This window comes from Adiantum capillus-veneris, chromosome 17, assembly GCF_014529385.1.
Source record: "Adiantum capillus-veneris isolate H3 chromosome 17, ASM1452938v2, whole genome shotgun sequence".
Taxonomy (NCBI): Eukaryota; Viridiplantae; Streptophyta; class Polypodiopsida; order Polypodiales; family Pteridaceae; genus Adiantum; species Adiantum capillus-veneris.
Window position 1 is genome coordinate 104,087,529 of NC_140947.1, and position 26,746 is coordinate 104,114,274.

General features: G+C 43.9%; 1 protein-coding gene across 1 annotated transcript in view; it reads right to left on the bottom strand.

The window, feature by feature from the left end:
* LOC147437810 (S-adenosyl-L-methionine-dependent methyltransferases superfamily protein) overlaps positions 1 to 26,746 on the bottom strand; it is a 100,721-nt gene that overhangs the window by 66,773 nt on the left and 7,202 nt on the right. The window contains exons 2-10 of the mRNA XM_086487263.1: positions 3,931 to 4,019; positions 3,475 to 3,541; positions 3,223 to 3,335; positions 2,864 to 2,930; positions 2,739 to 2,787; positions 2,520 to 2,605; positions 2,141 to 2,442; positions 2,001 to 2,056; positions 1,843 to 1,928 (exon numbers count right to left, since the gene is read on the bottom strand). Of these exons, the coding sequence (XP_086343389.1) occupies positions 1,843 to 1,928; positions 2,001 to 2,056; positions 2,141 to 2,442; positions 2,520 to 2,605; positions 2,739 to 2,787; positions 2,864 to 2,930; positions 3,223 to 3,335; positions 3,475 to 3,541; positions 3,931 to 4,019 (915 nt within the window). The remainder of the gene's footprint in view (positions 1 to 1,842; positions 1,929 to 2,000; positions 2,057 to 2,140; positions 2,443 to 2,519; positions 2,606 to 2,738; positions 2,788 to 2,863; positions 2,931 to 3,222; positions 3,336 to 3,474; positions 3,542 to 3,930; positions 4,020 to 26,746) is intronic.

A 26,746-nucleotide genomic window follows, 5' to 3' on the forward strand; every position in this document is an offset into this window, starting at 1 on the left:
GATCAGCCTTGCGTTTTTCAGTTTGCACACCTAGCCTAGCGTTTGCAGATTCCGGTGTCAAATCAGCCCCAACACATCAGCGTTTTCAGTTTTCAGCAATTAGCCACAGCAGATTCAGCCCTTAGCCTCGCAGATCTCACCTACCCGCAGTAGATCCTCGCCGTACCGTCGAGTCAGCCAACATTTTCAGATTCAGCCCGTTGTCCGCAGATTTCAGCATTTGCGTTTTCACCGCATCGTCGTCACGTCGTCACCATCGCCGTCCTCGCCAACAGAGTGTCAGAGATCAGCAAAAAGTCAACGTTCGCAGATTTCAGCATTTCAGCCCTAGCGTTTTCAAATTTCAGCATTTCAGCCTCGTCGTCGTCATTATTGTCGTCCGCAAGTCCATTGCATCTAGACCATTGTACCTGATTTGTGCAATCTATAGCATAGACCTCTCTCGCCATAGAGAGAGGGACCCTTGGAGGAGGGTTTGAGAACCGTCTCGTGTCGTATTCTTCTCCCTCTCTTTCTCTCAGTCTCAGCACCTTCATTCACAGTAGCATTCACTTTGTTTGTGATCATTGTATTCTCTCTCTAACGGAACCGAAGGCTCTCCCTTCCGTAAGTAAAAAGAACCCTTGAGCACATTTGGGAGCACTCATCTTGAGCAATATCAACATTCACTTCTGCTGCACCTTACAACACCCAACTTACGGGCCGATGCATCTGGGAGTGGAACTCCGCCACTCCTTGTATCGTCTCCACCTAAAAGGTGACTATATTGTATTTTGTTGAAACTTCACTTCTTTTATTTAAAACTACACATGTAAAAATTACGCGTAAACACACAATCACCTTGTTTGTTTCTTCATAAATAGTCTTTGGTCGAAATCCAATTGAGCTAAGACTATTTTGTAGTTTTATTGCCTAGTTTTTTTCTTTTTTTTGGTAAATATGTGTGAATATATTAAGAAGAGAAACTTTTTAGATCATCACCACGAGGCGGAGCTCGTTTCAATCGATCTGGCTTATTACATCTGAATCTAAATTTGCCGTAGAGGTAGACTACGTCAGTAAGCAATGTGTTTTTGAAATTATTGCCTAGTTTCATGCAATGTGTTCTTGAACTTCCTGGCTACTATGCAAAACTCAAGATGGGCTTTCCCAACCATAGCAGCCAGGTACAGGATGAGGCGTATCATACGTTGCAGTAGCATGCATGTACTAGACGTCTTTTTCAAGGAAACCAAATAAAAAATGTGGATTTTTATTATAGATTTTCTTGCAAAGCGGCATATATTGATATGATATATGAGTTAAAAACTATACAATGTGACATAAATCCATAATCAGACTCGACTTTGAGCTTTTACTAAGTTCTAACCAAAGTATCGAGATCAAAACTCAAAAGCGAATGCTAAAACTTAACTTCCAAGAGATGAGCGTGAGCCAAACCATCAAAAACCATCAACTAACAAACACTTTTATTTCCATATGAGCTGTCCAATATGTTTTTGAAAAAACTTTCTACAATTCAAGAAACGTACGCATTTTTTTATCAATGATGCATACTATGCGCAAAAATAATGTTCCAATGCAAACTAGTAAACTACATATGCATCAGCTCCACCCTGCATAGCTTTGACAACATACTATGACATCCCCACTAACACCACCAGCCCTCAGTCGCGAATGTACTACTAGATAGCAATACATGCTACCATAAACACACCACACACCCCCACATGCTTTATACAAAGGTCTGCAAATTAAATTGACAGCCAAAAGTAGTCAACTAGCAGTACCAAAATAGACACATGGTGTCTCTAAGATGCAAAAAACGAGTTTAGCTCACACCTCTCCAACTACAGCTTCATTCTCCACGGGATTCAAGGAGCACGTGGAATACACCAGCCTGCCCCCCACTTTCAGCAATGCCACACCTACAAGCATAGTGATTTCATTTGAGAAGCATTTGAAGGTGGTATGGACGAAGAAATGAAGCACTCACAAACCTCTCATTGCTATTTGAATTTGCAGGCGGTGCAGACCATTAGCATTGCCTATATTCCTGAAGTGGAAAAAAAGACTAGCCTTGTCAATTAAGCTTGCAAAAGAACAAAACACAGTTGCAGCATGTTTGAGTGCTCGTCACCATTTTTTCCAGATATCAGGTGCTTTTCGAATGGTTCCATCACCACTACAAGGAACGTCGCAAAGAATGCGATCAAAAACTATGCCTCTTTCCTCATTCCCCGCTGTACTTTTTGCATCTGCATACAAAGTTGAAACGTTTCCTCGAGCGCTACTAAGTTGACGAGTGATTTCCTTTTCCTTCCTGAGCCCAGGAAAATGTTGAGCTTCATGATTTGTAACAGCCACATTCGGACTACACATCCGTTTTGTTTGATGAATCAAAAGGTGGCAGCGCTGAACATCCACATCATTTGCTACTACCTGTAAGAGACACACTTTAAGACATTAATTACACGATATGTCTTCTTAAATACACAAGCTGCAAGATTGCTCCACACCAGGCCATTTGAAGGCGACCCCTTCTTGTCATCCTTATGTATCATCTCCAGCATTTGAAATGTCTTGGATCCCGGTGCCGCGCACACTAGTCACATCAATAAACACAGCTGAAAATGCCAGGCTTCTACACAAGCATAACTGAGAAGATGACAACAGAGCAAAGGCAAGAAACCTTGGTACAAAATTTAGTTGGGCACAATACAAGCAACATTACTTACTATCAAGAATTTGATGACTAGGTTGCACATCCAAGAAGAGCGGTGGAACCTACAAGCATCAGAAAGGAATTAAGGCAGCTGTTGGCCAAAACAATGAGATTAACTGCATTGTGAAAGGTCTTGACCATGCTGACAGCCTCTTGTCGCGTAATATTTCCAATCTCATTCTCTCGCTTCAGAAACTCATGCAATCTGGGGGACAAAATGTATTGAACCAGTCACATACCCTCTGGGGCGGAGGCCATTGTTACAATGCTATACAGCATGAACTAAAACCACCAAACAACCATAACTCTTAAAAGAGAGAAGAAACGATAGAGCTGAAAAATCTTATACATTACTTATCAGCTAACATGGGGCCGCCTTTTTGAATAATCAGTTAAGCATCAGCCACACACACATAAACACAACTAAGCAACAAAAAGCATGCAGTGCCTGAGAGAATATACTGTGTGGAAGAAAATTGAGCACATTGTATAATTACCTTGAAAGTGTCTGACTCTTACGCAATTGCATTCGAGAGAAATTTAGATGCCAAGCAAATTTCCCAGGATACCAGGGAAGAGGCTTTACAAGTTCCTCCTTTTCCCCATCAACCTACAAACATTATAGTAAAGCACTGATAATTAGAAGCCAACAAACTCGAATGAACCTGAACAAGCAGAACAAATGCCCGATTAAACGCATACATAGATTATTCATCTTAACTCAAAAAAGAGGGTTGAAAGATAAATGCCTCGCAGTTTAGAGCTCCGGCAAATTCCTCTTCTATCTGAGTCCTTATTTCCATTGCAAATGGGCCACTAACATCATACAAAAGCAATTAGCCTAACATTAGAGTGGGACAGTGACCTTCAATCTTGTACGGTATTTAAGATTGCTCAATGTCATAATGAAGCACAACTTTCATCTGGGTGGAAGCAGTGGCTATCTTGCAAACTTTCTAAGGTCTCTCAAACCCCTCTCATACAGGCTATGATAATTGCTGAAATGTCGCAAAGAATCCGGATATTATGGATTACCCAACTGTATGGACAGGAACTTGAGTCCCCACTCCACCGTACAACCATAACCACGTAGTTACCTGAACAAACGACCTCAGCACCTAGCCTTGCTCAGCATTGTGGTTAAAAAATTGAATTGTATGCCGATCGTGTGGCTAGAGGAGAAAGCAGCAAAGAGCATGGCATACCTGGAGTTCACTCTAAATACTGCAGGCAAAGGTTTGCGTAAAACTGCAAGAAAACTATCCCACTCTTCCTCAGGTACAATACCTTGTTTCTGCAGTTTCACAACCAGAATTAATACCAAAAGCTATTACTCTTGTTATTTCCACCAAAAAGCCAGATAAATACCTTCAAGTTATGAGCTTACTATTACCCTTAGATCATACCTTTAAGATATCATAATACTCAGTTTTGTCAGCCCTCAAAAACTGTGCTTTCTATACTCACCTAGTTCCTGTTTAAGTTCAATCGCAAAAATAGCCAACCATTCTAAGCCTAAGAAACTGTTTCTAAGTTTGACATGGCCATCAAAAAATGGTCAATATTAGTTGAAATCTCTCAGCTGAGCTGACACCATTTCAAAATTCCTTACAATGGCAATTGGCTATTGTATAGCACATTTCAATTTTCACCTTATTCAACGTCAATGCTTACTTCTACCACTTGGTCTTCAATTGTTTCCTCATCATGTGTACTTTGCTACGCATTTACCATAAGATGTGTGTGTGTAGATTTCCATGTGCATGTATTTGTCAGTGTGCAGCCGAAGGACAGGAAATAGACAATGGCACATGAGAGAGAGAGAGAGAGAGAGAGGGGCTGGCAAGCCTAACATCTCCAAATGGAAACTCTGCCCATGATACAAGATAAAGGACAGAGAACCCCCCCCCCCCTCCCCCGCCCAAGCCACATATATAGTGAGCCAAGGTAAGGTCGGGCAAATCTCTCTCTCAAAAACAAAACCCTCATCCTAAAAATAAAAAAGGGCCAATGGGCAAAGTGCTAACAAGCCCCCTCAACAACAGATGCTGAAAAGCTATTGATGAAAATGCCAGAATCCTAACAACTCTAGAGATGAAGAAAATCCCTAAGGAATGGGCGTCAAACTGTCACATGTGCATGTCTCTATGTGCCATGTGGACATGCCACTACTACGTCTTCCGAGCCGAGGTTTGTCTATAGAGTCGAGGAGATTTAATCCGGTAATTTTGTGAGCCTGTCCGCAGGACCTACATGTCCAGACAAGTCCATCATATAGTTTTTCACGGTTTTGGAACCCTCTTGCATAAATGGTTTGTATACATTTTGACCAATGCTATTACAGTTCGGTGGGCTTATGAATTAGTTTTATAATTCATGTCAAAGCCACTTGCATGACCCAGGGTCAAGAAAGTACTTAAGAGGTTCCCAGGAGTAGAAGGGAAGGAGACCCTCCGGCCTCAACGTCACCTATCCTTTGGCACCCCCACCAGCACTTTTGGGACCACATTGCTATCTCCATCCGCCGGGTGTTTTCAGCCACATTTACTTCAGATCTGCGTTTTCCCCCTGCATGCACTGGAAGCCATTGCTCTCCTTTCCCATGCCCCCCCCCCCCCCCTGTTGGGGTATAAAGCCCAATGTGGTCGCCCAGGTAAGTGGGCGGGCCGCCAGGTATGTACACATGTTCTTTTGTAAAAACCTAATAAGAACTCACTATGCTCTACACATTACAGTAGAGCGAGTTCACCATATCGTCGTGCTCTTCTTCTCGCACTCTCTCTCGCGTCGCACTTCCGCTCGTACTCCTTCAACTGGTATCAGAGCTCAGATCGAGGCTCAGGGCAGCACTGCAGGAGGCCAGAGTCACCAACTCAGATTGGAGTGAAATTCGACAGGCGAAGACACGGCCCCAAACCTCGTGGGCGAGCCCGAAGGGCTCGGTGTTGTCAGAATTTCATTCTGAGGTCATCTCGGCCACCGTTCGGCTTCGACAAAGGTCTGCGCAGGCCATTTTCGACTACGTGGTCTCGACGGGTGCAGATCCGACTCTGCAAATTTGGGGTTTTCGGCCTACGACTGCAGGTGCTGAGGATATCGACACTCCCAGAGTGTTGATTTGTGGCTGTCTACACATCGAAGGACGGCTCACAGTTCTTAGAGGCGTGTCACATATGACACGGGCGCATCTACACACAGACTGTAGGTGACATCCACTAGTTCATCAGGTAGCTTGTGTTTGTTGCTTGATATTCCAGATTTCATCCTGACATCGCAGGTACTTCCGCATGGGATGTATTGTCACAGATGATGTATGTTTGTTGAGGGTTTGCTGGCTGTGAGTCACGCAGCAAACAACCGCCGCAGCGGTTACAGCATATAGTGGGAAATTTGTGGATGTATAACTTTGTGGGAAGTCTATGTACTGTCAGATTTACTGCAGCCTTTGTTGAGGGTCGAGTGAGGTTTTATTGAGCTGGGGGATTCTCGAATGTTGAGATCCTTTTGGTGATACAGGTCTTGGAGCGATCCCTCAAGCACCCTTAGATAGGCAGCTAGGATGTATTGACTGTGAGTTAGACAGTTGGGATTGCATCTTTGCTTTACTCCCGTTGAGGCATTGTCACAGTCTATGCTTACAGGACAGTGACAGGACAGTGAGAGACAGTACAGGTGCAGGACAGGTTTACCCGCAGCTTAAAGTGTCAGAGAGACAGTGTTTTTGAGCTGTTTTTGGTCTGTTTTTGAGTACACCATAGCCATTTTACAAAGGAGACTGCAGAAATTTATGCACAATCTAAAGCTTTCTTGGTTCATTTGACAGGTTGATATTGGTTCAGAGGTCAGTTTACAGGGGAAACTCTGCCGAATTTTTCCCAGGAAAGTAAACTACTGTGAAGCGTAGCTATGGCTGGATCACAGGACACTGCTCTTTACAATATCAAGAAGCTGGATGGAACCAATTTCCCATTGTGGAAGAAGTAGATTTGGCACGTGTTGGTACAAAAGAAGCAGATAAAACCTATAAAGCTCAAGGGGATAAAACCAGAAGATATGGACGAAGATGAATGGAGCGAAATGGATGAATTGGCACTTTCTACCATTATGCTGACTTTGGCAGAAAGCGTTTACTTCAATGTAGCAGACGAGATGTCGGCTTATCAAGCATGGTTAAAGCTGAGTGATCTTTATGAGAAGCAGAGTGCAGCTTCATAGGTATACGGGCTTAAGAAGCTTGTTGACTTGAAGATGAAAGAAGGGACACCTATGTCCAATCATCTGAATGAATTCAACACCATCTACAGTCAGTTGTCAGCTCAAGGTGTCAAGTTTGATGAACCTGTTAGAGCTATGTTCCTGTTGATCACATTGTCGGAAAGTTGGGACACTTTTCGCACAGCTTTGAGTAATTCTACACCTCCAGATGGTTTGAACATAGCAGGTGTAGAAGGAAGTCTGCTTACTGAAGAAACCAACAGAAAGACAATGGACAAAGGCAAAGGAACAGCCTTAGTTGTCAGTGGAAGGACCAAAGAAAAGTACAAAGGTGGAAAGAGGAATCAGTCTCGTAGCAAGTCCCGCAGTGCTAAAGGCAAGAGTGACATAGAATGCTACCATTGTGGCAAGAAGAGTCACATGAAAAGAGACTGCAGAGAATGGAAAGCAGAAAAAGGCAAAGAGAAAGCTGAAGACCATGGTGAGAAGAACAAGTCCTCAGTTAAGATTCAAGAAATAAATGTGACAAACACTGTTGCAGAGGATGACAGTCTAGTATCAAGAGACATCTACTTCTTGAAGAATACAATGGACTCAGCTCTTCTTACAGCATCTGATGGAAATGCACTGAGTGACTGGATTATAGACTCAGGGGCATCACTTCATGTGTCTTCAAACAAGGAGTGGTTTACCTCTTATGTGACCACTAAAGATCATGTTCGGCTAGGCAATGGGCAGAATGTGAGATCTTAGGTGTTGGAGATGTTCAATTGAAGTTTCAGAATGGCTCTTCTTTCACGCTGAAGAATGTGAGACATGTTCCCGCAATTACAAAGAGCTTGATCAGCACAGGTTTACTTGATGATGCTGGCTACGTCACCACTTTTGGACAGAACATGTGGAAGATATCCGAGGGTTCTATGACAGTAGCACATGGAGTAAAGTCTGGAGGACTTTACATGATTTATGTATCAAATGTCTCTAAAAATGTAATCAATGTAACCGAGCAGCCGAACGTTTCTTTGTAGCATAGCCGGTTAGGACATATGTCTAAGAAGGGAATGGAAATCTTGTCTCGTTCTGGTTATTTGCCTGGCTTTTCATTTAATGATTTTGAATTCTGTGAACATTGTCTGTATGGTAAGCAAACACAGCAACCACATAAGCATAGAAGCAGTAGAAGAGATACACAGTTGGCACCTGTTCATAATGATTTGTGTGGACCTATGCCTAACCTATCTCTAGGGGGAGCTTCTTACTTTATGACATTTATAGATGATTACTCGAGGAAAGTATGGGTTTACTTTCTCAAGCACAAGGATGAAGCGTTTAGTGTTTTCAAAACGTTTGTGACACTTGTGGAGAATCAGAGTGGCAAGAAGCTTAAATGCTTACGCACTGACAATGGTGGAGAGTATGTTTCAAAGGCCTTTCAGGACTTTTGTGAGTCAAAAGGTATAAAACATGAACTTACTGCTCCTTACAATCCTCCTCAAAATGGTGTTGCTGAGAGGATGAATAGGACCATACAAGAGAAGGTCAGAAGTATGTTGTCTAGTGCACAGCTGCCAAATGAGTTTTGGACTGAAGCTGTATCAACAGCTGTTCATCTTGTAAATAGATCTCCTAGCAAGGTTTTGCAGAAGGATTCAGTGCCAGAGATGGTATGGTCAGGCAAAATGCCCTCATACAAGCATCTCAGAGTCTTTGGCTGTGAGGCATATACTCACGTTCCAAAAGAATTTAGGAACAAACTTGAGCCAAAGAGTAGAAAGTGCATCTTTCTAAGCTATGGTAATTCTGGTGAGATGGGGTACAGACTTTGGGATCCCGAATCCAGAAAGGTTGTCCGCAGCAATGATGTTCACTTTAATGAATCCAAATATCATTCTAAACCAGAGAGGGTTGAGGAGATTAGAAGAGTTGTCTTCCAAGAAGATGGACCTGCACGTGCAAGACAAAATGTCAGGGCTCAAGAGGAGCAAGGACAAAATAGAGTGAAACCACAGGTTGTGGCTGAGCCTGAGCCACCTATTGTGCGTAGATCTGGACGTATCACACGACCTCCTAATAGGTTTGTTCCATCTATGAACTATGTCATGTTGACTGATTGCAATGAGCCTTCATGTTACAAGGAAGCAGTGCAAATGAAGGACTCCGGGAATTGGCAATTGGCCATGCAGTCAGAGATGACAGCTCTACATAAAAACAAGACATGGAAGCTAGTTAAATTACCACAGGGCAAAAAGGCTCTACCTTGTAAATGGGTTTACAGGTATAAGATCACCGCTCATGATAGTCAGCCAAAGTACAAAGCAAGGCTTGTTGCTAAGGGCTTTAAGCAAGAACAAGGCATTGACTTTGATGAAGTCTTCTCTCCGGTGGTCAAGATGACTACATTGAGATGCTTTCTTGCATTGGTTGCCATATTAGATTTGGTGTTGCACCAAATGGATGTCAAGACAACGTTCTTGCATGGTGATTTAGATGTGGAAATTTACATGCAGCAGCCAGAAGGGTTTGTTGAGAAAGGCAAGGAAGATTGGGTATGCCAGTTGTTAAAGAGTCTTTATGGCTTAAAACAATCACCGAGGGCATGGTACCATAAATTCCACAAGTTTATGCTTTCTCAAGGCTACAAACGTAGTGAGTTCGATCACTGTCTATACACAAAGAAGGCTAAGGATGGCAGTTGGCTGATCCTTATTTTGTATGTGGATGACATGTTGATTGCTGGCAAGCACTTGGAAGAAATTTCAGCTTTGAAGTCAAAGATGGCAAAATCGTTTGACATGAAAGACATGGGTGAGGCAAGTCATATACTTGGTATGCGCATTGAGAGAGACAGATCAAAGAAGTTGATTTGGTTATCTCAAACAGAGTATATTGACAAGGTTTTGCCACGTTTCAATATGGAGAAGGGAAAGGCACTGAGTGTTCCATTGCCACCATATGTGAAACTTAGCAAACAAGATTGTCCTGTGTCTAAGGAAGAACAGGCTGAAATGGATAAGATTCCATATGCGTCTACAGTGGGTAGTTTGATGTATGCAATGATTGCTACTCGCCCAGACATTGCATTTGCAGTGGGAGTAGTAAGTCGATACATGTCAAACCCAGGCAAGAAACATTGGGAGGCAGTGAAAGGAATATTGAGATACCTGAGAGCTACAAAGAGTATGCGTATATGCTATGGGAGTCAGGAGCTAAGTGTAAAGGGTTTTACAGACTCAGATTATGCAGGTGACTTAGACAACCGAAGGTCTACGTCAGGGTATGTCTTTACATTGGCTGGTGGAGCAGTATCATGGCGTTCTAGATTACAAGATTGTGTTACTCAGTCTACTACAGAGGCTGAATATGTTGCAGCATCAGAGGCATGCAAAGAATCAATTTGGCTTAATCGACTAGTAACAGATTTGGGAATCAAAGAAGAGATGCCTATATTATATTGTGATAGTCAAAGTGCTATACAATTGGCTCGCAATCCAGTTTATCACTCAAAGACAAAGCATGTGGATGTGAAGTATCATTTCATCAGGGAAATGCTCAAGGATAAGCAACTTCAGTTTGTCAAAGTTCACACCACAGAAAATCCTGCTGATCTACTTACAAAAGGACTTCCCTCAGAGAGCTTTGCGCATTTTCGCAAGCAGTTAGGTGTAGGGTAGTACATCACTTCTCTACATCTCTTGTATATTAGCTTGTATAGTAGCTTCTCTCACACTTAAAGTACCACATTGGACTTTAAGTGGGAGGTTGTTGGGGTATAAAGCCCAATGTGGTCGCCCAGGTAAGTGGGCGGGCCGCCAGGTATGTACACATGTTCTTTTGTAAAAACCTAATAAGAACTCACTATGCTCTACACATTACAGTAGAGCGAGTTCACCATATCGTCGTGCTCTTCTTCTCTCACTCTCTCTCGCGTCACACTTCTGCTCGTACTCCTTCACCCCCCCCCTACGCATTGGTGTTTGAGCACATCGGTTGCCCAATCCTCGCCACATCAGCCCCACCGTTTTTAGCCTGTGGTAACACCAGATCTACTTCATTTTCAGCGTCTCAAATCTGTGCTGCTTTTGCAGCCAACATTTATCTTTGTCTCCTCTCACATCGGGATGCAAATCAGCCCTAGATCTACCCGCGGTGATCATCCACAACCCACATCAAGACGGATTCAAAAGGTACACAAATCAGTCGAGGAGACTTCATTTTGAAGAGTTATCATGGCTACATCATCCATTCGAGTCGAGTCGAGTAATGCATTGAGGTATTGCATCTCTCTCTCTCTCTCTCTCTCTCTCTCTCTCTCTCTCTCTCTCTCTCTCTCTCTCTCTCTCTCTCTCTCTGGGTGTGGGGGTGTGTGTGTGAGTGGAAAACAAAAAGGAACCATCCATAATGCAAAGTTGCAATCATTATTGCAAGGCAATATTGGATCTATCATGATCCTTCTTTTAAAAACAAATTTAGTAACCTTTAATAATATCCATCTATTGCTTTCACCATCAGTATCTTCTTTGTCAAAAGAACTTGACTCAAACAATTCTTGTATCTCCACCTTTCTTCGTCCATATGCTTTACAATCATACATCGGCCTTCTTGCTACAACTGCCCTTGGCTTGCACATATGATGTGCTTACATCTATCAGTGCAAAGCAACTAACTCATGGAAACCGATTGCATGTAGCCCATGCAATTCCTGCTTGACTTAGCTTCTTGCATACAAAACCAAGTAAATCCTCTACATCGTTGGTTTTCAATCTATAGAAATGTAACGGGAGGGCTCCACGTGCAAAACTAAAAAGAACAGACACGAACAGACTTTTCAACACTTCAAACAACTTGAACACACACACACACACACACACACACACACACACACACACACACACACACACACACACACACACACACAGGTTGGCTTGCTGATGTCGCAAACAAAGTTTGGAGGAAAAGAAAAACGGTATCTTGGTGGGAGAGAATTCTTCTTACTGCTTGGCATTCTAAACTTTTTTTTCAAGGGAATGTGTTTCAGTAGCCGTGGAGGACATTATCTAGAAGGCCATTCATTCGTGACCATCTTATGCCATGCTTGGAGTTCGGTACCAGTACCTCACCTTAAGCAGGAGGGGATGCCATGGCTCTATGTGCCACGTGGACATGCTTCATTGACTTTTAGAGTCAATTTTGCACCTATCCCTAGATAGCAGTGTCTAGAATCCTTGGAGGATTAGTACTGGCAATTTTGTGAGCCTGTTCGCAAGACCTGCATGTCCGGACGAGCCCATTAGATTAGGTTTTCCAATTTTGGAACCCACTTGCATAAATCGTTTTGAAAGATGTTATTACACTTCAATGGGCATCTAATATGACGAGCATGTAGGTCTAGGTTAAGAGGAGCATGTCGGTCCAATCGGTTCGTCAAAATGGGTCACAGAATAATGAGTTATCATCAGAAAACTCCCATGTGCGCACATTTGCACATTTTTCCCGACCTCGCCTAAAATTCCCCACCTAACTTAAAAGTCCTATATAAGGAGCACATTGCCTAGCGTTTTGCATAAGTGTGGAGCGCTGGCAGATATCCAGCCCTAGCGTTTTCAAATCATCCTGTCTTGCATTTTTTCTCCAGCATCGCAGATCAGCCCAGCGTTTCTACAAGCAACATATCAGCCCAGCGTTTTCAGTTTTCAACGCTCTTCCTCGCCGGAGACCCCATGGATATGCGAACGATGTCTTCCTTGCTATAACCCGGACCTTCGGCAGCCCATTCACTTCTCGGCCATTCCCTCGCCGCATTGAGTGCTCCCATTGCTGTCCATCATCAATTGCGCTTTCAGGCCTGCTTTGCGCGTTAGATATGTTTCGGTTTTGCAATCAGATCTGCGTTTTTGCAGCCAGCCTTTAGTCCTTCATTCCTCTCATATCGAGAGCGCAAATCGGCCCCAGATCTATCCCTTGGTGGCCATCTACGACCCTTCATGGAGACGGATCCAAAGGTGCATCAAATCAGCCCGGAGGTGCTTCATTTTGAAGACTTACCGCGGCAACATCCCCCATTCAAGTCAGTAGAGTCTGCATTTGAGGTATTGCATGTGTGTACATTCCATTTACGCAATCAAAAGCAAATACCACATCAGCAACGGTGTGGGGGGGCCATTGAGAGGGTTGGTTGGGACCCCATCGGCTCTCTCTCTCTCTCTCTCTCTCTCTCTCTCTTTCTCTCTCTCTCTCGCGCGCGGAAGCATCATTCGTGCTAAGTAGCACACATTCAAGCAAGGAAAGAAGTAAAAATTTGTGAAAGTGTAAAGTCTAGATCTTCACCATTTCAATTCCACTACACCTGACACATGTGAGTGCGCGTGTGCAACAGCGTGAGAGGAGAGGAGAGAGGGAGACAGTAGACCATAAACGCTGCAGAGGGGAAGAGGGGCCATCAGCCCCCCATGACTACCAGAACAAGACACGTACAAATGCCAGATGATATGAGATGGGTACCCCCTTGGACCCATATATATGAGTGCCCAAGGTGGGCGGCAACCACCCCAAACCTGGTCGGCAGGACAAAGGTGCAACTTATGCATGGGTGGCCAGCTCGGAGACAAGGTTTTATCAGACATCTGCTCGACCCAGCCTTTATTCACTATAAAGGTGACCCCAGGGTCACTTACTGATCATAAGTTAGTACCTACTACCCTCACTTCCTCATGGGCAGCCAGCCTATCAATACCTTCATCATGCCGGTTTTCCATCAGCAGTACCTTCAATCACCTAGCGTTTTCTCGTCAAGCACTCAATCCTAGCATTTTGTGCACACGGCAACTGATCAGCACCGCCACCCCAGATCAGCCCTAGCTTAGCAGTTCTCAGCCCTCAAGTGTCAATTTCACCAAGCGTTTTCAAGATTCAGCCCAAGTGTTCCAGATCAGCCAGCGTTTTCAGATTTCAGCCCGTTTCCATTGTCATCATGAGCATCCTCAACTTCGGCAATAGCAGATCAGCCCAAAGCCTCGTCTAGTTGCATATCCCCAGCTCTTTCCCAAGCATTTTCCATTTTCAAACCTTAGTCCCTCAAATCCAAGCACCAGTAGCCAAATCCCATCAGATCTCAACATCTAGGACCATTGTATCAGCATTTGTGCAATCAAAAGCAAATACCTCTATAGCAACACAGAGGGAGGCCCTTGGAGGGGGGTTTGGGACCCCATCCGATGTTAAGTCTTCTTTTTTTCTCTCTGTCACTCACAGAACCTTCACTCACAGTATCTCTCTTCTCTTTCTAGTCTCTTGCACATCTCTCATGCACTATAAGGAAGCACTCATCCTGAGTTATCGCTTTAAATCACTTCACCTGCATATTAAAGACTAGGGTCCTATTAATAGGATTCCTTAACCGGTTACCGCCCTAACCGTAGGGCCATGTTCACACTCGGCCGGACATAGCTCAGGCGCACATCCTGATGTCTAGCAGCGTAACACTTCCCCCTGTATTTTTAATTGTTGTCGTCAACAATCTCCTCGGTGATAAAACTGGGGAAACGACATTTCAATGATCTTACTTGTTCCCAAGCAGCACTCGACTTGGATCGATGCCACAAAGTGATGACGTGGCTACCGACAGCAAAAACCCTAATTTCTGCCAGAAACCCTAAAATTCCTGCAAACCCTAATTTTGCAGAAACCCTAATTTCCGGAAATCTCAGAGGTGGGGGAAAAAAATTTAAAATTATTTGAGGGACGCAAAATCCCAGCTTTTGGCTTTTTGCTACAAAAACAATTGGATGAGAGAGAGAGAGTTGAATTGCTTTATTTTTACTCATTGAGAGAGAGAGAGAATCTGCTTTTGCATTCAAGGCTTTTGGGGCTCTGCTTTTGGGCATCCCTTGTAACATTTGAATATGCGGTGAGGGCCTCACTTCTCAGAGCATCTGGACGCAGAGTCTAAGAGTGTCACGATTGTGACTATGTTAACATCAATATATCTACTCCTAGTTGCAGATACGCGAAGTGCCATGCCAAGGAGGACCCCTGCACTTGGATGGTCACACCCCTTCGCCCAAAAGACGTCTCTTCGCCAAAAGCCATACTCCTTCGACGACTGGTCACACCCCTTCGCTCTACGAGTGCGGCTTTTCGCCCAATGGTTGCAGCTCTTCGCCGAAAGGATGTGTTTTTACGTCTAAAGTCGCGTCTCTTCACCATGAGACGTGTCTTTTCATTTATGTCTCTTTGTCTCCTATATAAGGAGCCCTTGTATCACACTTTCAATCAATCAAAGTCTTGTCTCGAGTTCAGTTTAAGTTTCTTAAGTCTTAATCATGAGTTTAAGTACTTAAATAAGGATTAGTACCTAGAATCCTCACAGTGGTATCAGAGCAATTTTTTTTCCCGGGCCTTTGGACTTGGCGTCTACTTAGCCTCGCCGTTGCCAACCCTACCCACAACCCTCACCTAGTGTGTTGTATGGCCGCAGAGGAAAGATGGTGTACTTCTACTACGCGTATGTGGTAACTTAAATTTATTATGTTCCAATTCTATACATAAAGGATACAGGACAGAACACAGATGTGTGTGCGTGGCGTACCTGGAGAACCCTGCGTACCCTTCATCAGATTGCACTCCTTCGCACCCGTATGTTAGCCCCTCTTCATGTGAAAGGACAACACCTATTTGCGAGAGGGCACCAAGGAAGGCACCCCTTCACTAAGGCAGCACCCCTTCACGAGAGGGTGTCACAAAGTGATGACGTGGCGGACAGCAGAAACCCTAATTTCTGCCAGAAACCCTAAAATTCCGGAAATCGCGGAGGCGGATTATTATTTTTTATTTTTTTAAAAAAAATTTGGAAAATGATGAGCGACGCGAATTTTGCTTTTGCTTTTTTTTATATAAAAAAAAAGAGAAAAGACTCTCAAGAGAGAGAGAGAACTGATGCTTTTGATTTTAAAAGCTTTTGGGGCTCTGCTTTTGGGCATCCTTTGTAACCTTTAAATTAGTGGTGAGGGCCTCACTTCTCAGGGCATCTGGACGCAGAGTCTGAGAGTGAAACCCTAACCGCTCTCTTGTACTTTGATGATTGATTAATATAAAAAGAAATACCGAAAGGGGCGCCAGTCTTTGGGGCCAATATCTCTAGGCACGGAACTCCGCCGGGCCAGTGCAAATCTATTGTGATCTGTGAATTGTTTTGAAGTGGTTATTTGGTGCTGTCGCGGTTGATTCTTGACTTGGAGTGTCCAAGTTTGTTACAGTGGTATCAGAGCACGGCCGATTTCTCTTCTACGGGAAATCCGATCCCCGAATTTTTTTCCGTGGCACCTATGGCTTCAGGCAATGATCAGCCGACTCCCTCTGCATCTGCAGATGCGGGCTGGGATCACAACGAAGATTCAGACAGAGAGTATGGCCCGCCTCGGCCTACTCAGGCGGAGCAAAGAGAGATGGAGCGTCCTCAATTGATTGGTGATGCAACAAAGATTATGCTCAATTTTGCCAAGGACCCGAAGATGGCAAAATATATGAACCAGACCTCTTTGAAAGAGGTACAGATGGAGTGGCAGAGAACCAAAACACCACTCCCGAAACCCGCTCTCAAGAAACCTTCTGTCTCCAAGAAATATACGGAGAAGGAACTGGAGAACGTGGTTGATGCACGGATTGCTCAGCTTTTCGACGTGCAAAAGAAAGGCAAAAAGCACGGCAAAAAGCAGAACAAAGGTACTGACTTCCCGGGATATTTGGGTCGCCAATCGACATTCGACAAAGCAAAGAAACGGAAGAAGCGTGTTCGATTTGAAGGAGTACCCAGTTCTTCTTCTTCTTCTTCTGACAGTTCTTCTAGCTCCTCGGATTAGAGCGAAGAAGACAGAAAAAAGCAAAAAAGTGAAGCAAGACACAAAGCTTCGGAAAGGGCAAGAAAAAGGCAAAGAAGGCTACATCTCGCCCAGAGATTGACAGTTCTACTGAGGACTCGTCTACTTACAGCTCAGACTCCGATGACGGAAAGTTTTATGCGAACAAGAAGAATTTTTTTTTACAAAGCCAACCAGTATGACTTTCTCGAAGATAAAAGCAAGAAAGTCCGAGAGTTTAAGGAAGGTGGCCACTCGATCAAGTTTGATACTTTTCAGGATACTCAGATGCTTCGAAGGCTTTGTCTTTTATACAGCAATTTGACATCGCTTTCGCGGGAGGACGCTATTCAGAGCACTCCAAGATTCGGAGAGCTGCCTCTTACTTTAAGGGGAATGCTCGTACTTGGTGGTCCACGCTTCTATTAAGCAAGACTATGCCAGTTACATGGCTGAAATTCAAGAGGCTTTTTATTTCTTCTTGGTTGACTCAAGAGTTTGAGCGAGATATACGAGCTGCTTGGAACCATCTCCGGATGACCAAGAGCGATACAGTGAATTCTTATTGTGAAAGATTCTGGAGCTCTTTTCTACCCGCCTCTTCATTCAAGCAGATCTCGTTCAGAGAACAGATTGAGCGGTTTACCTTGGGTTTACCTACAGAGATCCGAGATCACTGCTTGGAACAGAAGTCAGCTTCTATTCAGGAGTTGATGAGTCATGCGAAGCGGGGCTTTGCCATTCACTCTGGCAGTCTGACCTACCCCACAGATGAGGCCATGACACAACGAGCCGAGCAGACTTCTGGTAATGAAAGTAGAAAGAAAGAGAGCAACCCAGAGAAAAAGGATGCACGACCCCAAGCTTACTCCTGAGGAGAGAGCTTGCTGCATCAGAGAGGGGAAGTGCTTTGGATGCGGGGAATATAGACATATCTCCGCAAGTGCCCTAAAAAGGCACAGAAAGGACAGAATGATAAAGACGACGACAGGCCTGAGAGTTCGAGAGCAGCTGAGGAATGTGGCAGAAAAGGCAGATAGAAAAGCAGAACTGGTACCACATGGCGAGGGACCTGCACCGAATCTAATGAATGAAAGTACAAACTTTGCCGCTTTCAGGGCAAAGTGAAGGATCAGGAAGCTCTTTTGAAGGAGCCAAGGCCAACTTCTTTTCACTTGGAATTGGCGGCTCGATTTGGAACTACGCCCGATAGACTTACGCCACAGGCGGAGGTAGTTCCACTGGCATCCGGATGGGATGTTGCCATTACACCGAGCATTGGCAAACTTTGTTTGCAATGACAGGGGTGTTCAGGGCACGCGAGTGACGTTCTACTCGGGATCCCTTGGTACCACAAGAACTACGCCGTGGTTGACTACCGGGCCGAGAAAGCGACTTTGATAAATGAAGGGCTTAGAGATTGTACTTGAAGAACTTCAGTTTTCTTACTCATTCTTTTGGGAGAACTGAACGATGGATAAAGGTTGAATATGTTTTGACCTGAAGAAAAGAACGCCAAGATTTTTTTTTCTCCACGCTCATGCCGATTGCTTTTGAGAGGGCCTGAAGATCATACCATTGATCTGATATCTGGAAGCACGCCACCGAATCGGCCACCTTATCGTGTGAGCCGAGTACAGAATGAAAAGATTATGAACTCAGTGAAAGACCTCTTGGAAAAGGGTCTTGTCCAGCTTAGTACTTCACCGTATTGCTCTCCAGTGTTGTTGGTTTTGAAGAAAGACAGATCTTGGAGAATGTGCATCGATTATAGCACTCTCAACGAAATCACCATCAAGAACAGATTTCCAATTCCTAGGATCGATGATATACTCGACAGGTTACAGGGATCCTCGTGCTTTAGCAGGATTGACTTGAAGAGTGGATATCATCAGATCAGGATAGCGCCAGGAGATGTCTACAAGACAGCTTTTCGGACGACTTTTGGGTTATTTGAGTTTTTGGTGATGCCTTTTGGCTTAACCAATGCTCCTGCGACATTTAACCAGATGATGGACAGGATTTTTCGAGAGTACAGGCTATTTGTTGGCACTTTCTTTGACGACATCATTGTTTTCTCCAAGAATGAGGCAGAACACAGAGATCATCTGCTTCAAGTCTTTCAGGCATTACGAGATCACACGTTAGTGATTAATGTAAAGAAAAGTGAATTTTTCCTACCAGAGATACACTTTTTGGGACACATTGTGTCAGCAGCAGGAGTGCAAATGGACCCGGCCAAGATAGAGACTATCCGTGATTGGCCCGATTTGAGGAATGTCCATGAAGTTAGAAGCTTCTTGGGACTGTGTTCGTACTACAGGCGGTTCATACGAAAGTTTGCAGAGGTTGCTTCCCCTTTGCATACCTTGACACAGAAAGGAGTACCTTTTTCGTGGGGACCCACAGAGGTGACTGCCTTTCGGACATTGAAAGAGAAATTGACTACGGGACCTATTTTGACTTTGCCGGACTTGCAGAAGTCATTTGAAGTATATTGTGATGCTTGTGGTCGTAGTCTGGGTACGGTCTTGATGTAAGAAGGCCATGTCATAGCTTACGAGAGCCGTTTGTTCTCTAGGCCGGAGATGACAGCACAGATCTATGGGAAAGAGCTTTTGGCGGTTATCCACTCTCTTACTCAGTGGCGGCATTACCTACTCGGAGCGGATTTTACTGTCTTTACAGACCATCAGAGTTTGCGCTACTTCTTGTCACAGAAGCAGCTTTCGGAAAAGCAGATGCGGTGGGTGAACATCTTGTCACAGTTCCACTTCCAGATTGTCCATGTGCAGGGTCAGAAGAATGTGGTGGCAAATGCTTTGTCTCGGAAACCGTTGGTTCTGGCTATTTCCGCGATACATCATAGGAGCTTCGAGGATATGGTCGATCAGTGTGCCACAGATACAGATTTTGCAGATATTTTCACACGGATACGGGATGGGGAGACAATAGCTGGATACTCCCTTCGGGAAGGCTACTTGATGAAAAAGACTATGTTGTGCGTTACACAGCCGTTGAGGGAAAAGGTTATGACTGATTGCCACTGTCCACCTTTTACGGGTCACCGCGGCATTGCTACCACCATGAAAGGGGTAGAGAGAGATTTCTTTTGGCGGAGACTGAAGAAGGATGTGGAAGAGTTTGTGCGCAGTTGCTTGGTATGCCAGAAGGTCAAGTTTGACAAGCATAAGGCACAGGGATTGTTACAGCCTTTACCCATACCCACCCGCCCCTGGGAAAATATTGAAATGGATTTCATTTTTTTTTATCTCCCGAGAATACAAAATGATCACGATGATTTTCTGATTACATGGCACGCCTGAGACGATTGTCTCCGACAGAGACCCCAGATTTATGAGTTTGTTTTGGAAGGCAATTTGGGAGAACATTGGCACGCGGTTGCAGTTCTCGTCATCGTTCCACTTGCAGACTGACGGGCAATCTGAGATTGCCAATTCAGTGATTTTAGATTTATTGAAGTCTTGTATCTCGCATCAGAAGACTCAATGGGAAAAGAACTTACCTTTGGTGGAATTTGCCTACAATAACACGATACACTCTTCGACGGGGAAGATGCCATGTGAGATTGTTGAAACTGCTGCGAAGGTTCCATCCTTCCTGAGCACGAAAGATTAGAAATTTGAAGCGGATGAATATTCGCGAGATTTGGATACGGCTTTTGCCAAGGTTCGCAAGACTTTGCAGGAGTCTCAAGAACGACAGAAAAAGGCAGCGGATCGCCATCGTCGCGACTTGAAACTGAAGAAGGATGATTGGGTGCTCTTACTTTTGAGAAGGCACGTCTAAGAAAGAAAAAGGGAAAGGAGAGGCTTTTTCCAAAGCTTAGTATGTGATACTACGGACCTTTCCAGATTACTGACAAGATAAATGATGTCTCCTTCCGATTGAAACTGCCAGATACTTGGAGGATTCACAGTGCATTGCATGTGAGTCTCTTGAAACCTGTTAAGGGTGATGTGCCTGATGATGGGGAGCAACCCAAAGTGGAAGAAAACGAGGAGATCCTTGTTCCTGAACAGATTTTGGCACATAATGATACGAAGAAGGGTAAAGTCCGAAGGCGGGTTCTTGGTTAAGTTCAAGAACTTTCCTGCATTTGATGCGAAGTGGATGGAGGAGGAGGACCTAGCAGATACTCCTCGGATTGTGAAACTTTACCTCGATGTTTTGGTTTAGCATAGTCTACTTCAAACGGAACCCAGAAACTCAGCTTGGCCGAAGATCTGGTGCAGTGGGATGCACAAGAGGGGAGTTATTCCGCTCCTTTGTCAATAGATGCCTCGATTTTGATACTAAAGTCACTGATGTCTCTTTGAGCTTCAGGGATACTGAGAGCTGACAGTATTCTGTTGGATGACTTTATGAAATGGAATTCCTGATTATGATACTGATTTGTTCTTGACTTCTTGTGAGTGCAGGAACTGATAGCCGAAATGACTGCAGCATTTTGGTCTGATTGATCTCGAATAGACATGGTTGCAATAGGGGTTAGTCAATCGGACATCGATGAGGTCCCGATTGGACCTAGATGTGATTGCTAGCTACATTGCCGATAAATCATGGTCTAAGATCCGAATGAATGTTGAATGTCATGTGATGTCCTGTGATGTCTGGTGATGTCCTGTGATGTCGTGTGATGTGACTGTCGATTTTGTACATGTGCTAGATGTGTGTTCCTAGTACGTAGGTACTAACAGTCAGTGTCTGCTAAGACGGTTTATGGCTTTTGTCGGTTTTGCAGGCGTAATCGCGGTCGATTACAATGCTTTCAAGAGGGGGGTATGTCACAAAGTGATGACGTGGCGGACAGCAGAAACCCTAATTTCTGCCAAAAACCCTAAAATTCCTGCAAACCCTAATTTTTGCCAAAAACCCTAAATTTCGGAAATCGCGGAGGCGGATTATTATTAAAAATATATATTTTTTTTTATTTTTTTTTTGGAAAATGATGAGCGACGCGAATTTTGCTTTTGCTTTTTTTTATATAAAAAAAAAGAGAAAAGACTCTCAAGAGAGAGAGAGAACTGATGCTTTTGATTTTAAAAGCTTTTGGGGCTCTGCTTTTGGGCATCCCTTGTAACCTTTAAATTAGTGGTGAGGGCCTCACTTCTCAGGGCATCTGGACGCAGAGTCTGAGAGTGAAACCCTAACCGCTCTCTTGTACTTTGATGATTGATTAATATAAAAAGAAATACCGAAAGGGGCGCCAGTCTTTGGGGCCAATATCTCTAGGCACGGAACTCCGCCGGGCCAGTGCAAATCTATTGTGATCTGTGAATTGTTTTGAAGTGGTTATTTGGTGCTATCGCGGTTGATTCTTGACTTGGAGTGTCCAAGTTTGTTACAGAGGGCACCCTTCATTCCCCCAAATCGCTGGCTGCTGAAAATTCCCAAGCGGCAGAATTTCTTACGCTGCACTTTATCAAACGCTGGGCAGTGATGAAACTGCTGAAATCCTTAAACGTTGGTCTATTTCACCAAACGGCAGCAAATTTCAGCCATGCCGGTCTTTTATTCTACGCTGAGGCTTTATTTTACGCTGGCAGCACCCTTATAAGATTGAGAATTTAACTTATTAAAATACCCCAAAATTCCAGCCCAAAGTGGCCGGCCAACATTGACTGACATGCCCTAAATTTTTAAAGCCCATGTGAACACACTTAATCACTTAAAAGGCCCCAAAATTATTAGGTGCTCTAGGTGCTCCTCTTCGTGCTCACAGTTGCATGGATGCCGACGCCAACGAGTTCCGCGTGCCGGTGCCATACTTGAGCTACCTTGACGTACTCCCAGAAGAGCCTATTCCCGAACCAAATCCTGTTCCGGACTTTCCCACGGAAATTCCATCGCCGGTCTACTCTCCTGAACTCTTTAACCTTGCGAAATTCCCGAACTCCAGAGCGCGAACTTATTCCAGATAGATTTTTCCCTCACGGATCACCAGTCCCATAACCTATTCCCAAACCCGAACCTGCACTTATTCAAGTTCCTTTGAGGCGTAACCATGCTGAATTCTCAGGACGGAGGTGGTCAATCTGACGATGCCCTTACTCTTATTAAGGAGCAGATGACCACACTTTCCATAAGCCTCGCATCACTTCACACTCGCTTGGATGAGATGCACACGGAAAACACTTCTCGAAGTCAACCTGCTGTTTCTCGGACTACTAATGCAGCATCTTCAACACATTCTTCTGAAGCTTCAGTGGATGAACCAAACGAACCAGACCCAACTGAAGAGGTAGACAATCGCGAACTTCAATTACTTTATAAAAATTTTAATGTTGCACAGAAGAAGAAGCTTGATGTTAAACTGTCGGAACCATACACTGGTCGCCGCGACAAGCGCGTGCTAGACCAATGGCTGTCCAAAATGGAGATTAACTTATCGAACACAGACTTGGTCGAGAGTAAAAAAGTTGCACTTGCTAGTTCTCTGCTCAAGGACACAGCATTTCTTTGGTGGCAACGACGGGTTGCTGATGGTAAACACACACCTTCTTGAGATAAATTCTGGCGTGCTATTCGCAAGGCGTTCGAACCTGCCAATGCGGATTTTCATGCCCGGTCCTCTTTTCGCCACCTGAGCCAGATAGGTTCCTTGGCCGCGTACATCATAGAGTTCCAAAGACTAACTCTGGAGATAGAGACTCTTAGTCCCTCTGATAAACTTCACAGTTTTATCGACGAACTCGAACCCAACCTGAAGGACGATGTCCACAAATACAACCCTACCACTTTGGATGCTGCAATTGCCTATGTGGAGCGTCTTGGCGATAATCGACGCCCTACACGGAATTTTCTCCTTGGTAACAGATCTTCAAATAGCGCTCGCTTTTCACAACGCGATCGCAGAGACAAATATAGCCAAAGTCAGCAACATCAGTCTCAGTTCAGATAGCAAGCAACGCAACCTTATTCAACTTCAAGGTTCTATTCTCAAGATCAACGATCTGAAAGCAGATCTTCTTCACATGTTCCTCCACTTGATCGTGGTAAAGAACGTGATTTTTCTCAAGATCGGCATTCCAATACTCAGCAAGGCTCTTCGTCAAATGGATCTTCGACTTCAAAGAAGGAAGGATTATGTACAATTTGCAGTGGTGACCATAGATGGTATCAATGTCCAAAGAGACCAAATCCGTCTAATTTGAAAAAAAATTCCAATGCGGAAACATCATCGAATTCTGAACAACAAGATTCTACTAAGGATAAAGGAAAATCTGTGGTCAATACAATTCGAGTCTCCGAGGATACGAGTATACTTATGAAGCGTGCTCAATGCAATTCTTCAGTTTTGGAGCCTCTCTCAAAGCAAGTTTTGAGCCTTCTTGGACTACTCAATGGTCACTACATCAATATTTTGGTGGACAGCAGATGCTCGAATAATTTCATCAGCACTCAAATAGTTCAACAGCTTGGCTTACCAACTCAGAAGACATCTCACTTATATGATGTGGAATTAACAGATGGATCAATTTTGACTTGTGATCAGACAAGTCGACAGTTGCAATTTGAGATTCAAACTTATGCACATCAATTGGATTTTGACGTCATGCCTTTATCTTATTACGACATGATTCTTGGTCAGCATTGGTTATTCCAATATGATCCAGCAATTAGCTTTCGAGAACATACTATCAATTTGTTCAAAGATGGACATGAATTGACTTTACACGGGCTTTCTCATGCGGAAAGAGTGATTCAAGCTTCACGTGTACAAGTCAAACAGCATGATACAGTGAATTATGAAGCGAATATGATCCCTGATGCAGATGCAAATATTATTATTAATGAATTTTTGAACTCGTTAACTTCTCACGAATCAATTGATGAAGACAAAGATAAAGATATAGTTGCAGATTCCGAGTCTGAAGAGGACTATGCTTTCGTTGATTCTTTACTGGATGATGATATGCCAATTACAAGTCATGAAGTTACAATTCCAGAAGATGATTCTGAAGAATTTTGGGATTCGTTATTGGAAGATGATTACAGTCTCAAGCCAAAATCCTCTCCAGTGATTACTGAAGTTGAAGTTACCCCATCTGAAGAGTACCTTGAGAAGATTTTCTCTTCCCTAAATATTTCGCAGTTACTCGAAGATTTTGAACCAGAAATCTTACATCGCATGAAGAATTTTGAAGATCAACCTCTTGTTGCAGTTAACCTGATTATGCCAGATTCCTCTAAAAAGTCTTTGAACAATGCAATGATATGGGACTTAGCAGTCAAAGCAAAAAGGTTTTGCAAGAAGCAAAGATTAAAGACAAAGGTTTCCGATTAACTCAAAGATTGAAGATTTTTGAAGATTCAATGCTTTTCCAGAGTTCTATCAACATCAGAAGTCATTTCTTTGACACAAGCTCTCATTTTAAATGGGAGGGAATGTCACGATTGTGACTATGTTAACATCAATATATCTACTCCTAGTTGCAGATACGCGAAGTGCCATGCCAAGGAGGCCCCTGCACTTGGATGGTCACACCCCTTCGCCCAAAAGACATGTCTCTTCGCCAAAAGCCACACTCCTTCGACGACTGGTCACACCCCTTCGCTCTACGGGTGCAACTCTTCGCCCAATGGTTGCAGCTCTTCGCCGAAAGGATGTCTTTACGTCTAAAGTCGCGTCTCTTCACCATGAGACGTGTCTTTTCATTTGTCTCTTCGTCTCCTATATAAGGAGCCCTTGTATCACACTTTCAATCAATCAAACACAGAGTCTTCTAAGTCTTGTCTCGAGTTCAATTTAAGTTTCTTAAGTCTTAATCATGAGTTTAAGTACTTAAATAAGGATTAGTACCTAGAATCCTCACAGAGAGTGAAACCCTAACCGCTCTTTGTACTTTGACATTGATTTAATACATAAAGAAATACAGAGAGGGGCGCCAGTCTTTGGGGCCAATATCTCTAGGCACAGAACTCCGTCGGGCCAGTGCAAATCTATTGTGATCTGTGAATTGTTTTGAAGTGGTTATTTGGTGCTGTCGCGATTGATTCTTGACTTGGAGTGTCCAAGTCTGTTATAGTGGTATCAGAGCGCGGCCCGTTTCCTATCCCCAATTTTTTTTCCGCGGCACCTATGGCTTCGCGCAAGGATCAATCGACTCCCTCTGCATCTGGAGATGCGGGCAGGGATCACAACGAAGATTCCGACAGAGAGTATGGCCGAGGTCTACTCAAGCGGAGCAAAGAGAGATGAAGCGTCGTCAATTGATTGGCGATGCAACAAAGATGATACTCAGTTTTGCGAAGGATCCGAAATTGGCAAAATATATGAGCGAGACTTCTTTTTAGGAAGAGCATGTGCAGTGCCAGAAAACCACTACACCACCCCTGAAACCCGCTCTCAAGAAACCTTCTGATCACAAACAATATTCAGAGAAGGAATTACAAGAGGTGGTTGATGCACGGATTACTCAGCTTTTTGACGCGCAAAAGAAAGCCAAAAAGCACGGCAAAAAGCAAAAGAAAAGCACTGACTTCCCGGATATTTGGGTCGTCAGTCGACTTTTGACAAGGCAAAGAAACAGAAGAAGCGTGTTCGATTTAAAGGAGTACCCAGTTCTTCTTCTTCTTCTTCTGACAGTTCTTCTAGCTCTTCAGATTCGAGCGAAGAAGACAGAAAAGGTAAAAAGCGAAGCAAGAAACAAAGCTTCGGAAAGGGCAAGAAAAAGGCAAAGAAGGCTACATCTCGCCCAGAGACTGACAGTTCTACTGAGGACTCGTCTACAGACAGCTCAGATTCGGATGACGGAAACCTTTATGCGAACAAGAAGAATTTTTACAAAGCCAACCAGTATGACTTTCTCGAAGATAAAAGCAAGAAAGTCCAAGGGTTTAAGGAAGGTGGCCACTCGATCAAGTTTGATACTTTTTCAGGATACTCAGACGCTTCGAACGCTTTGTCTTTCATACAGCAGTTTGACAT